Source organism: Bombus pascuorum, chromosome 7 (genome assembly GCF_905332965.1).
Source record: "Bombus pascuorum chromosome 7, iyBomPasc1.1, whole genome shotgun sequence".
In the NCBI taxonomy this organism is placed as follows: Eukaryota; Metazoa; Arthropoda; class Insecta; order Hymenoptera; family Apidae; genus Bombus; species Bombus pascuorum.
In genome coordinates, this window is record NC_083494.1 from 15,252,508 (window position 1) to 15,266,875 (window position 14,368).

A 14,368-nucleotide genomic window follows, 5' to 3' on the forward strand; every position below is an offset into this window, starting at 1 on the left:
AGAATTTGATCAACGGACGCAATCTCAATTTTAGTCGATCGAGTCGCTGAATTGGTCGAAAACAAAAATTCTGGTATTTTATTTTGCTACCAGAAGGAATTAGAAATTTTATTTCTCACGTAGTACAACAGATTCTTATAATTAATAGAATGAAATAAAATTTATACCACGACTATCCGATAACGGAAAAGGAACTATTTAATAAATTCCAAATTAATAAAACATCATCTCGTACAGCATACAAACCTCCAATGATAAAATCAGTATTGCGAATGATAGCAGGTAAGTTACATTCTAAAACATAAAAAGTGCCATCTTGTACACTTACAACAAACAATCGATCCACCATTATCACACCAAACGACTGACAACATTTCGTTTGCCACATCAATACGTTACCACAGATTATGACATTAGCAGACCTTACAGTGACTCACATTAATATTTTTGGACATCTCAAGAATTTTGAGAATTATTTAGCTTATTATTTTTTATTTAGAAAAACTATGTGCTTTAGACGAAGAAAACATATACTTATAACAACTACAGTAGTTGTTCTGATATATTTAAAAAAAAAACAGTTGACTAGTTGATTATTAGAAAGAAATATATATAAGAATATTAATGCCACATTAACGTCACTGTACATATAAAGAGAAGAACACAACCATCAAGTTGTTTGCGTATGAAAAATTTTTTATTGAAAAATGTTCTTTCACGCTACAACGTCAGTATACCTTCGTCTATTTAACGTTATAACAGTACAAAAATTGCATTTTTACAAGTTATCCAGCTTACGTGACTAAAATATCCCAGTTAGCAATCTGATAATTCAAAAGCTACGTCTCTTAATAATTAACAGAAGGCGCCGTGTATAGCAGAGGCATTCTTTGGCCAAAACGCAACATACCAGTCTCAAGTGGAATTCATCCACCTTCGATAAATCAATCGGATCGATAAATTCATCCTACAATGTGCATCTATCTCGTCAAATATCGACGAAAACTCTGTTTCTCCTGTTTAATACCCGAATAGAATCGGCGTTTGTTTTACGGTTCGCTGAATTTGCTATACGAAATTTCATCCGGGTCGATACGTCGTCTCGTCACGCACATACGCGCGACTTGTAAACAGGAGAATCAAAGAGAAAACAACAACGAGAGAAGAAAGGAAACAAAAAGAAAAAAAAAGAGAAGTGTTCCGTATCGTTCGAACCGTAATGCACAAACGACCGAGTCGAACGCAATCGACAAGATACAGAAAGCTAAACTCGAGAAGTGCTTCGTACATGAACTTGTTAAAATTGAAACGTGTCAAATAGTCGCGTTCGCCGGCCAAAGCACACCTAAAAAAAGAGCAGAAGCCCTCCCAACACGAGGAGGCGTTACATTTTCACGCGTGATTACACACAGATCGTCTTTCTAATTCTTTCAGCTGCTCCTGTTTCGCATAAACTCGTTTCTAAAGCGCATCTTCCGTTTTTGCCTAGCTTCTTTCTCTCGTCGAAGCAAATGTCAGTCGATGGTTGTTTATTTTGCTACCTGGGTTATCGTCAATGACGCTTTATTTCGGCCGGAAACTTGCTCTTTTTCGCTCTTTTTTTTTTTTTTGTTCCTTTCTTTAATATATACGCTGTTAGCGAAAATTTATTTTCTTCCATTATTTACGTTCTTCGAGACGATGAGTTCTTCGGCTACATGTTTTCTCACTTTTTTTTTTGTCCTCTCGATCTCATCGAGATACACACTACGCGTACGCTCTAAGTATGTAGACTACGGATATTTATGCAAATTCATATTTTCATATTAATATAATCAGAAGAATGGAACATAGATTAGAAAATCGTTTCAACTATGAAATATTGCAATATATTGTACCATGTGCATTTTGTGTAGTTTCGCACCTTTACATTTCCTGTAGATGCATAAAAATCCGCAGTTCGGTTCTAAGTAGTCGATCACCTGAAACGCAAGCATCCGGCCAAAGAGTATATCCTGTGCTATATAGCGTTTTAATAACTCATTCGTCCCCGCGCCGGTACAAGAGATCATATCTCTGAAGCGGATTAAAAGCAAATGCAACGAATGGATAAGCATGGCGACTGATCGTCGAGTGTCAAACGTCTGCATCTATAATGCGACGGCCTGTTATCTTGGCCGCCATCTTTGCACAACTCTGGCTGGTACAAATGTCGGAGAATTCGAAGCTTTCACAAATTGATTTCTTACCGATCGAAATTACCAAAGCATTTTCCGCGTGTATAGAGCATCCTTTTAGAAGAATTCTTTGATAGCGTTACAGCCAACTTTCTCAGAAATTTCACAATATACTGACAAAGCTGGCTAGCTCTGTGAAAGATCTAAAAAAATATAAATATCTGAGTCTTAGATGGGAGCAACGTAGCGTCTAATGTTAAGATGGACGTTTGGAACGATGAAATTAATGCATCAAAATCTTCCAAAGGCGCACGCGACGTCTACATGTTCCTATGGGAACTAAACCAAATTTGAAATACGCAGTTCAACGGTTTCGACCTTATGATCTATCAGTTCTTAAAATGTTTACTCCAAATTCTATTTAGGTGTCTTTTAACTCTTGATTTAACTGGGATATCCAATCTACGACGTTCTATATGACTAGAGAACCCTTCTTCAATAAAATGTTTCATCCAACATCTTTTTTCTTTTCTATCTTTTAAAATATGCAAATATTCGAGGTGACCCGTGTCTTTTAAAACAAGTTATATATACAGCCTATTACGATATAATTACTAAATATTTTCGAATCGATATTATTTAACGAAGAAAGATAAAGGACGGCGCAGGGAAGTAAAAATAAAAATCGCAGATAAGATAATTCTTAATCGACGAGGGCAGTACAATTGGTTACGTGTTCGTTGTTGAATTTGATTTTAGACATGTCGTTGAAACGTACATGTTCTACTCTACGAATATATAAAAAAATATAGAAGAAAGACAAAAATAAAAAAATTTTCTTTTTCTTTTCAAATATGATTTCAATTTTATACGACGTGGAGGTAAAGTATTCGCACATCATATTTTTCCAATTGACTTATACCGATAACGAAATCTCGTAACGCCAGGAAATCGTCCTTTCAAAAAGGCACTGCACCCGAAAGTCTCCAGAATTTCAATGGTGAGAATATAAATTTAACATCGTCTTATCCATTCGATGCCATCGAATCGCAGTAAGCTGTGCTTCTGCCGAAAGCCACCGCACCAGTTATCCCTCACGATTATATGAGGCAAAATTTATGGAATATTGTCCACGACCAAACAGTGGACTCGATATATAACGACAGCGTAAGTACTATAAGTGCAACGTTCCCTTCGTATCTCGTTTATGCGCGAGATGTACACAATAACTTCTTTGCCTCGTATTAAGATTGGCTTCCATGCAGACGATTTTGTTCGCAATTGTGGCGCCAACGGAATTCGACAGATTCAGATTTTTAATGATTAGACTGCGAAGGTTTATCCATTTATGGAAAATTTAAATTTATGAAAACCTAGAGAATGCATACTGTAATATATATATATATATATATATATGAATGTACAAAATATCTATAGAGAAGTATGTAATATTTAAAAAGTATAACAAATTTCAACGTAAGTCCTATGTTCAGTCGTATTCGTAAAAATCTGAATAAACGTTCGCAATCTACTAATAATCTAATGCACGCGACCGTGTGACCTTAATATTGGAATATACACGGTACAAAACTGTGGAATCGCATAGCGTCACTTTTGCAAAAAATATCGCATGGCTCATTAGCATTGAAACTTGGCAAACGACAATTTTCTAAACAAAGACAGGGCGTCGACAAACGTATCGGATTTCGTATTCCTCGTTCTTTTCTCGTTCGTCTGTGATCGTTTCAGCGGTCGTCGATCTTTGGCAGAATCACGCTTCCGTTACATTTCTCTATCTCTTCTTCTCTTTCTTTTTTTTCCTTTTTTTTTTTTAACTTTTTCTCATAAACACATCATGCATGTTAGCTCGATGCGGATAATATCTCTTTGCGTTTCTTAGCTAGTTCAGGTCCTGCCCTTTTTAAAATTGATCGCATTTATTTAGATACTGCGTTTCAGTATGAAATAATAAATCCTACGTTGAACGAATTTCCTGAAGTCGTTTGGAAGCAGTCTTTCAGCTTTTATTTTTGCATGCGTTAACGCTAAAGTCGTCATATATATTTTTTTCCTCCACTTGTTTTCTTTTTTCTCTCTAGATCTTTCCTCCCATCTTCGTTCTTTTTTTTTTTATCGTTTCTTATCTTTTTTTCATTTAAGGATTTTAAATCGCGCGCGCTCGCCCTCGCTTTCACTTTTTATCTTTCATTCGTTTCTTTTCTTTCTTTTGCTTTCCTTTCCCCATTTTGCGCAATTAAATGTACAAATTATATCTATACACATTTAAAACTGGTAGAAATTAGAAATTGTATTCACGTGTGACTAGCTTTTGACCGTCTCTCCTGAAAAATTATTACGTGTCTGTCTTCCTATCTATATACGAAACATCTCTGGGATTCTAGTCGGATATACGTAGTGTCCATCTGTGTATACGAGTGTTTATGTATGCATGCTATATGTACGTGTATATGTATACGTGAATAGGATGATACGTAAAATCGTATATGAAACTCGATTCTTTCGTCAATTTGTTCTTTTTTTTCCTCACAATTATAGAAAGGGGAAAAGAATATGGAGGGGGGGGATGAATGATCACCGCAAAATATCGTATCGATTGATCGTTCCTCTAATCTGTTTCGTGTAGACGAGTTCTTTTTCCATTCGAACAGGCTAATTAATTAATCGAGAAATCACCGCGCGCCATTACGTAGATTCATGATCCTAATAAGAGTATAATCATTAGAATAAATCGTTATAACCTAGATATATAGCTAGCAAATTACTCTCTCGTTAACTTGATATATACTCTCACACGCACGCACATACAAACGTATTCTCTTCTTCTCCCGTCCTTTCATCCAATTTTCCCTTTCACTCAATTTTTTGTCTTCATTCTCTCTTTCCTCTCGCGCTTCGTTCTCTAATTCTTAATATTTTGACAGGTTTTTCCTTCCACAGTCTTCCAATTGTTTTTATTCACGCGGCCGTGCAGCTGTTCGAGAATTAAACGAATGTAGAAACGCCCGAAATTCACCATGTGGCTCACGGCGCGTGAATTGTTCAGTCTTTCGTTTATATATTTGTTTTTTTTTTTTTGCTTATTTGTTTGCTTGTCTCATATATTGTTTATCAATACGTTATATCAGTTTATCGCTAATACTATTATATTTAGTTATTAAATTTAATCTTTCCCGTATCTTTACATATTCCTTTTTCTTTCATTTTTGTTTCTCGTTCTTTCATCATGATCATCGCCATCCGTTTCATCTTTTCTCTCTCTCGTATCTCCTTCTTCTCGTATCTCCCTATCCTTGTTGCACGAAAAATATTATGCTACGGTTTTACTCGCGACGTAATTACGGTTAAAGTGCTAATAAGTGCATATTTATAGAGTAGTATGGTGTACGCTTATAATTTAAAGCCACAGATTTCGATGTCGCATCATGAAAGCATAATGCAAGTTTTCCTTTTCAGTTCTAACATTCCTCGACTCGTTTCGCTATATGTGTATATTTAATTATTTAGTCTTATACCCTTCTTAGCGTTCGTTAGCACGAGACTTATACCTTTTTAAGGCCTTAAAAAATCCGTTTATTATTAATAATCTCTTCGCCTTCTTCCGCTACTCCCTTCTCTCTTTCCTTCAGTACTTCTTATCCTCTTCTATTTATAGTTGTTAACTGCGACTTTAAAAGAAGAGACACGTGGTAACTCTCTCTCGCTTTCTCCCTTATCTTCTTCCTCGCGTAAGAGTATAAAGAATCACGAGATCTGTGCGCAAACTACAAAGTATACACACCGCTGCATGTCATCTTTTTCTATTCTTTTTTCTCCAACAATCGTGATTGCGAAGGCGAATTTAAAACGTGTACATGCGACAGCGCTTCGTCTCTTTCCTTTCTTCCTTTTCTCTCAATGCATATAACGAAGTAATATTGTGTATTATATCTTTTAAGTATGATTTTCCATTTCCTCTAAGGAGAACTATACAATAATAATGACGATAGCGGGGAGAGTATAATATGTTATAGTATTAGCAGTACTCATAATAGTAAGAGTAGTTGTGAGGGCTACTTGTAGTAGGGTAATGGTAATAGTAATAGCATAGCTGATAGATGATAATAGTAGAAACAGTCGTAACGATAGGAGGGTAAAAATAGCAATAGCGTGAAAGCATATTAATAATGGTGTTAGTGGTCACCCGGAGAAATGGTAGTAAACAGTAGCAGTAATAAGAGTTTACGTAGTAATAATTGCAGTAATAACTATAATAATGATGATAATAGTAATAATAATATGACAAGCAGTAAAGACAATGATGGACGTAATGAAAATGATGGTGTGGCGAATTAGCTATCGGCCGGAATAGTAATAAACGATGTCGACAGAAAATAGAGTGATGAGTAGTAGCAATAGCGGCGGTTGCAATAAGAAAGTAGAACGGAGAGATAATTATCGTAGTAATGTTAAAAAGAAGTAAAATCAGTCAGTTCGTTAAAATGAATACATTAGTATATAATGTGTCCTGGCGCTTAAAATCAGACAAATTCCATTTCCCGAAATGGATAACACACGAAAATAATAATATTGCAAACATCGCACAATTAATGTGGTGTACCGTTTTCGTCCCCTTTTTTTTCGTTTTAATATATGTTATACGTTTTTTTATCCGCTTCCCATAAAATTCTATCTCATATGTGTATACATATATATTCTTTATATAATACATTTATATAGATGCAGCAATTAGTCAAGGAAAGAATCTATCTTTCTAATAGCATTTGGCTTGCCAAATTCTGTCAGTTTCAATTAAATAGTATAATTGCATCAGATATAATAAAAAATATTTTTTTTTTTTTTTTTTTTTTAGTTTTCCTTCGCGTGTCGTTCTGACATCGCAAAACTGGGTTTTCTTGGTGTAAATGTCTCAAATGTTGGACATTTCATTTGGTAGGGCTATTAAAGCGTGAGAATGCATGCACGTTTATACGTGCTATTTGTCAGCATTTATCATTGCTGTCGGAGTCTCTTTATTCTCGCAAAATGTAAGAGTGTCAGTCTTGCCTTCGACTTTGGAAGAACGAAGCTCGGACACATATGTCGTTTTATAATTTTTCTGTTTTTAACAGGACTTACTTACTGTGTAGATCCAGTCAACGAAAAAAGACAAGAATTTATTAGGCCTCACCGAAACCACCGATTGCTTGTTCCGTCATTCTTAAACAAAGAGATTCGAGACGAGAGTTGATTTCTGGCTCCGTTGTTTCGGATGCGTTGTTGTTATTCGGGTTAAGAAAATGATCCCTCGGTGCACTGTATGTGCGTTGTAACGTTCTTTGTAACTGCTAAAATGTGAATAGAAATTAATTTTTCTCGTGAAAAAGCTCGCATCTAAATGCAAAATTAAGCTTAATAAAAAAACGTACCTGTAAACTAGATTCTTGTAAACTAGGTCGCTTTTTGGTCGCGTGGACTGGACGTAAAGTATTCTGATTTACGCTTTGGTTCTGATTATTTTGTAAATATGGTGTAGATATACTGTTTCTGTGAGTGCTAACCACAAAAGAATTGTTTTGCGGATGCGTATTATGGATGTGTCCTAAGTTTAAACTTGGTTTTCTATTGTGCTGCTGCGGGTTACAGTACCTTCTATTATTGTAGCCATAATTATGTTGCCATCTGAAATTTTAATTGTACGAATGTTAATTGTGTATCCGGCTATTTATTTCGAAGATTATAATTATCATGATTTTAAAAGAAAAATTATCTCTTTTAGTTATTGCTTTTTTTCTTACTTTGGAGTTGGTCGTGGATTTCCAAGTCTACTGCGCCATTGTTGTACCTTCTCCTTTTGATTTGGAGTAAAGCAATCATGCTGCAATACTTTCTCTAATATGTTAATACAAGCGCATAAAATACCGTCATCCACGCTATCCAGTGCCAACCGGCTACACACTACAAAACAAACAAACACGACGTGTTAGAATATTTTTATTCTTGTTATCTGGTACGTATCATATTATCTTGAAACATTACATTAATAATTACGCAATACTCACGTTTTCCAAGAACCTTGGTGAATTGTGCAGGTATATCCTGAAGATCATTTTCTTGGCTAGGTTTCATGGGAGTAGCTAAAATAGTTTTTAATTCATCGATCGTATTAACCAAAACTGTCGGGCCTTGTAAAAACGAAGCCGATTGTGTATTATCGTGCGTTGGTTGTAATAAGTCTTTCTCTAAATTTAGAAGTGTTGTATAGCGTTGTTGCAATTTTGCGATAGAAAGAGCTAATTTATGTCGGGCCCCTTTGGTCACGCCTTGTTCTGCTAATTGTTCCTCGGTTAATTGAAGCATTTCTTCGTAACTGAGAGTAACAAATAGATAACTATATTTATGAAGGCGTAAAGTTTTAAGCCATGATGGGACATCTGAAAAATAAATAATATGCTACTTTTCTTATCGACGAACTGTAAATTTATGAAATTATATATACGTACCTCTCATACCACTAGCAAGCGATCGGGTAGATGTTTCGTCCAAACGCCCTTCGCTGCCGCTACTTGCGCAAGAACTTTGAGGGCTTAATGGGCCTAATCCAATAAGATTGCCTGTTTAGAAACCAACAATTATTCAAATAAAATAAAAGTATAATCGAAATACTCTCGTTAACATTAACTTCAAATTAAACTAACTTGTATGATCTCCAGATACGCTGAAACTTCGTGGCTTATGTTTAGTTGTACAATTTATATTGTTACTGCGATCAACAACTTCTAGATGATGAGATGGAGCAACGGGTGGTGTTAAACTGTTCGATCGTCGTTGACGAGTTACGGGTGGAGGAAATTGCAAATTGAAGGCAGTGCTTGGTTGTGTGCCAAATAAACTTGTCTGTTCACTTTGCTGTTTAGAATTTCGCTGCCATGCATTATCCCATCTAAAATAAAGGTAAATAAAATCAATATAATAAATATATACATAAATATTATACAACTGTTTCTAATTTACCTAATAGTAGTATTAGTGTACTCTTCGAGACTGTGTATTGGTGGCGTACCACTAATACGTTCTTCCAGATGTCGAAGCCACTGAGTCAAGGAGCGTCTATCTTGACTAGTTATAGCTGGATGAATCAAACAATAACTTAACAGTTGTTGAGTTTGTTCGGTAAATTGCCCTGTAGTTACACAATGGCTTACTAATTCTGGTATCGCTACTAAGTAACATTGTTTGCACTCTATATTCCCAGGCCTTAATAATGGCAAATGTGTTAGAAGTTGATTTATAGCAATTTCTGTCGATTCTGATAGCAATGAGTTAATAAATGCTACAACAACATTTTTTAATGAAGATCATTTACATTTGTAGACTCTTAAATTCGTTCATACTAATTATAAAAATTACCTGGATTATTAGCATTTAGTTCCTGTGTGTCTAATTCAGAAACAGAGTGCAAGGAATGCTGCACTGCTTGTGCAAGAAACCTTGCTTGAACTGCAGGAATGCGACGAAGTAGTGCATATAAAACTACAGTTTGCTCACATTCATTCCATTGTGAGAAAACTCGAGTTAATTCACCAACTTGTTCACAGAATAGAGCACCGGGTGACCACTTCATTTTTAACAGTGCTTTAGTGGTAAGGAGCAAATATTAAAAGCTCCAATTCTTTTTGGATTATTCAGATTATAATTCAATTGTGTTCCAATAATATTTAAGCAAAACCAGGTATAATCCAGCACTCTGTATTAAATATAAAGGATATTTACATTTTTAAGATGTATTCTATGTCAAATAATTTATTAGGAATTTAACCCTAATGTTCTCCCGTAATCTAAATGAAGATTATATTTTAATAAATATTATTAAGATATAAATAGTTATCAAATATCTGGCTTTTGCTATTTTTTGCGTATTCTAAACTGTTCATGAATAAAGTATTCCAAAATTGGAGAAGATATTATTTGATACACAAACAAAGAAGAAGTGAGGAGAACAACAAAGTTAAATATTTAAAAATAAAATTATACAATATATGAAGAACAATTTAATTCATTTGAAATTTATTGCTAAAATATTGTTCTAATACCAATACAATACATTTTTAATATTAAATTTAATAGGATAATGTTAATAATGATTTTATACGAGTATATACATTTATTTGTATGTAATATATAAAAAAATCTTATTATATACATACATGATAGAATTGCATGGTTAACTAAAATACATCTTTAAAAACTATCTTTATATTAACTGTATTATAATATTCAAATAACAAGAGTTGCAGATTTCAATTATTTGAAATTTAATTATTAATTTTTCTTTCTTAAATCACCCATAACTTTATCGTTTAAACTTAGTATCATAAAATTAATATTTAACATAAATTAACATATCAACTTTCTAGAACAGTGAAAGTGTGGAGCAAGTAAAATCGAACGTCTAATATTAATTAGTCTTACAAAATTATTATATTAAACCTACTTGTATTTATTTCAAAAATAAAACTTATAACGTACAACGTACCATAAAAAACAATAACAATAATTTATTATAACTAGGTACACTAAATATTCCAAATAATTTTTTCACCAACTATAATACTGTAAACACTATTTTAGTTTTCGGAAAAAGAAATATATTAATTCTGTAATATCGAATCGTTGGGTTTCTTCGGTCTTTATAGGCGTATAACGAAGTCTAATGTCCAACATAACCTCACAAATATCTGTGTACACTGCATCGACATGTAGGTACATCGATAAGAATTCCACTGAGGTCAAGTTTGTTTACCCCGCGATGCGTGTGTATTTATAGCTTTCCTGTTACGATCCATTCGGCGGTGCAATGGCACCGTGTGCGAGACTTTACATGCCTCTAACACTGATAGATAAGATACGATTCTTTCTACGGACAGAAATAACGCAACTATCCATCAAAGTTCCACCAAAGCCTCTAAAACCCTCGTACGATAAAACTAAATGTTTCTTAGAAAAATTTCATTTTGTATTTCCGTAGAATTCTTTGAGTCGCTTTCGTCGGTGCCGCTGCTATCTTTGTATGCGTGGGATAGTAGAGGGGAAAGGACAGAGAACGAACAGAGAAAAACAAGAGAATAAAAAATAATTCGTTTATGTATTAATATTAATCGACTTTCACAGTAAAACGTATATGTAGTAAAATTATCGAAATTGTTGCGAAATAGGTGAAAGGGATATTCTATAAATGTAACAAATATACTGCTACTGTGCGACTAGCACTCGGCCATTGAGCCGAACAGCAAACAACAAATTGTATGCTGAAATCGGTCAACGCGCTTATGCTATATAATATAGCTACATATTGGTATAATTACCGTATGCAAGGCTGGAGGTGGCTGTTCCACAAGTTCGTTGTACCCTTGCAAAATAATAACAATACACAATTATAGCATTTTAGACAACGTCGAGTTAAAGGAAACATGTATCCACCATGCGGTATGGTGGGCTTACGTGACCACACTGGTTCGTCGTCGCAACTCGTTGCAGAACTTCACCTCTGCTATTGGACCACGCTCGAATGGTAACAACCAATCGCGTTATAGCTTGGGGCGCGGTTCATTTGTGTCTCAAATGTACGTCGATTTTGTTTGGCTTTTTAGTATGTGTTCAAAATTCAATTAGGTTTCTTTCTATTTTTAGTGTATATTTATTAATAAACTGAGGATTTTTATGCAATTGTGAGAAATTTAAAAATATCAGCAGAATGCAGAGTGCATTAATATTAAAAATATATAAAATATTCAAAGTACAATATCCGTTTTAATATTTGAGGTGAGTAAAACAAATATTTTCTGAGGTTCTATTTTATTAGTATTACATATTCGTAAAAATATGAATTTGCATAAACATCCGCAGTCTATTTATTGATCAATGTAAACTAACAAATTCTCTGAGATTTATTAAGTTAATTAATATATTTGGTCGTAGTTTACAATTTATCTTACTTATTCAATATAATCTATATTTTTCTTTACAATAACTTTTAATATAAAAAAGCATTATGATATTAAAAATTCTAACACAATAATAGACCGAACGTTTATTTTAAATGTGACCTAGCACGAAATACATTGTCGAATGAAACATAGCTTTAAAATAATAATATATATTTCATGTTTACAAAAATATTAGATATTAGGTATTAAATATAAATCATCGTATACTCATACAATAATTTTTTCTTTTTGATTATTCCAAATAATGAAAGAACACAGAGAAGTAGGACAACTGATTTAGCACTGACTATAAGGTATTCTTATCCTATGGCGTGCTACTTATGTGTATGTTATTAAATATTGTCGCCCATTCCATCGCTCTCAGTGACTAAAGCACGTTCCAGGATGACACGACCTTCCTTGTATCGTTGATTCTCGTCTGTGGCAAATTCATACACCCACCCAAGTTTAGCATCACAGTTTTTGCAGCTGACATCTCGGACCATGTGACGACCCGTCAACATCACTCTATCCTGTACCTCGCTGTGTATCATTGTAGACAAATTAAATTATGAATCAATCAAAAATCATATAAGATTATTCCATTAGTACAATTTCTCTGAGATTTTGTACATTTACGAATGGTATCCTGTGTGCTAAATAATGTTAAAAAGCTACATATGTATAAACAGGCAAATCATGTACCTAAGAATAATATATAATAAACATAAAATAAGTAATAAAAGTTACAAACATTTAAATAATCAATGAAATAATAAAATTATTTTTGTTTGAAATAATGATAAGTTTTTTTAGAATGACAAAGTTTCTTTAAACTGTACTAATAAATCTTAACGTAATATACAAATAATACAATGATGATATCAAAACAAAATGACGCCATGTTGTACCTTTGTAATGAATTTTACAAACAATTATTACGGTTCTCTTTACCATATGTTTATACACATTCTCCTCTACGGACGGATAATTCGAGTTTTTGCTTAAATTTAACTCCCTCTTTCTTAGGTACATGAGTATAATAATATTCCACCTTACACAATTGTCTTTGTCAAGCGCGAGAATTTTCAAAAGGTAGAAATGTAAACATAAATTTATTGTATATTACGTTTGACGTTAATTTATTTAAAGGAACAAAGGAAAAACGCGAATACCTGTAATTCAAGTTGACGACTTTGTTAAATAGAAAAGCACGGCCTGTCGCACCCGTAAAACGCGTGCTTATCAGCTGACCTCTGTTTGTAAGATTGGTGTCGCAAGAAGCGCAGGAGAACAACCGAGTACCTCCGATGTGTTCCAAGAAAATTACGCCCATCCTGAAATATCGTAAATCGCTTTCCAACTATCTACTGTGAAATAAAAACGACTTGGTAGATTCAAACGAACTGCATTGACTCTACAAACAAGCAAGTCATGTAATTTGGCGTAGCATTCACTACAGCGCGATACATACACTACGCTACACAACAATACCATCCAAACGCTTGAGTCTGTTAAGCTGTTTTAATGATGATTCATAGATTTCAAACTTCTAGATGGTACAACCGCCTACAAAAATTTTAAGCTCGTACGCTGCGACCAGAGCGACACTGCAAAAAATACAAAAATGACATACAAGACTGTAAATGTAAGATAACATTGCATCAAAATTATTTCATGATTATTTATAAAACTACATGTTCTATAAACGTATAATTCTTTTAATTTCAATACAAAATTATTGTCTCTAATATAAATTTTCTTTCGATATGAATATTATTACATACATAATCAACAGTTTAAAAATGGTTTAATAAAATAGTGAATAATTTGAAAATAAAACATGTTGTATATAAGTCGTAATTTTAAAATGAGAACGCAGTATTTAGGTAAGTTTAAATCGAAATTAAAAGAACTATATGTTTATAAAACATGTGTCACTATAAATAGTCATGAAATAAGTTTGATGTAATGTTATTTAACGGTTTTATATGTATATTTGCGAAATTTATTTACTTATATCAACATCAATAGCGATACATGAAAATTGATTATTTTTTAAATTAACAAAAAAATAGAAATGTGTCAAACGAAATACCAATAAGAGGATGAATAAGATAGATTTGTAATCTTAACGTTAAAAATCACAGTTGAGAAGAAACATGTATATATATTATCTATATTTATACACGAGCAAATTAAATAAAACATAAGCATCATAATATATTT

At 33.4% G+C, this 14,368-nt stretch overlaps 2 protein-coding genes across 3 annotated transcripts; both read right to left on the reverse strand.

The window, feature by feature from the left end:
• Window positions 1-5,235: 5,235 nt before the first annotated feature.
• Window positions 5,236-11,679, reverse strand: LOC132909300 (protein Smaug homolog 1). Its single transcript, XM_060964059.1, has 9 exons — window positions 11,519-11,679; window positions 9,564-9,900; window positions 9,168-9,486; window positions 8,852-9,096; window positions 8,657-8,767; window positions 8,216-8,587; window positions 7,952-8,111; window positions 7,583-7,835; window positions 5,236-7,501 (listed from the first exon to the last, which is right to left on the reverse strand). The coding sequence occupies exons 2-9, from the start codon at window positions 9,775-9,777 to the stop codon at window positions 7,334-7,336; spliced, it is 1,842 nt and encodes a 613-aa protein (XP_060820042.1). The 5' UTR covers window positions 9,778-9,900; window positions 11,519-11,679; the 3' UTR covers window positions 5,236-7,333.
• A 420-nt stretch (window positions 11,680-12,099) lies between these two features.
• LOC132909329 (protein yippee-like 5) lies at window positions 12,100-13,760 on the reverse strand. Of its 2 annotated transcripts, none has more exons than XM_060964109.1 (3): window positions 13,614-13,760; window positions 13,315-13,476; window positions 12,100-12,682 (listed from the first exon to the last, which is right to left on the reverse strand). In XM_060964109.1, exons 1-3 carry the CDS (start codon window positions 13,634-13,636, stop codon window positions 12,493-12,495), a joined length of 375 nt encoding a protein of 124 aa, XP_060820092.1. In that variant the 5' UTR covers window positions 13,637-13,760; the 3' UTR covers window positions 12,100-12,492. The 2 variants fall into 2 exon arrangements, with proteins under 2 accessions (XP_060820092.1, XP_060820093.1); XM_060964110.1 differs by having other exon boundaries at window positions 13,315-13,509; window positions 13,614-13,749.
• Window positions 13,761-14,368: the final 608 nt, after the last annotated feature.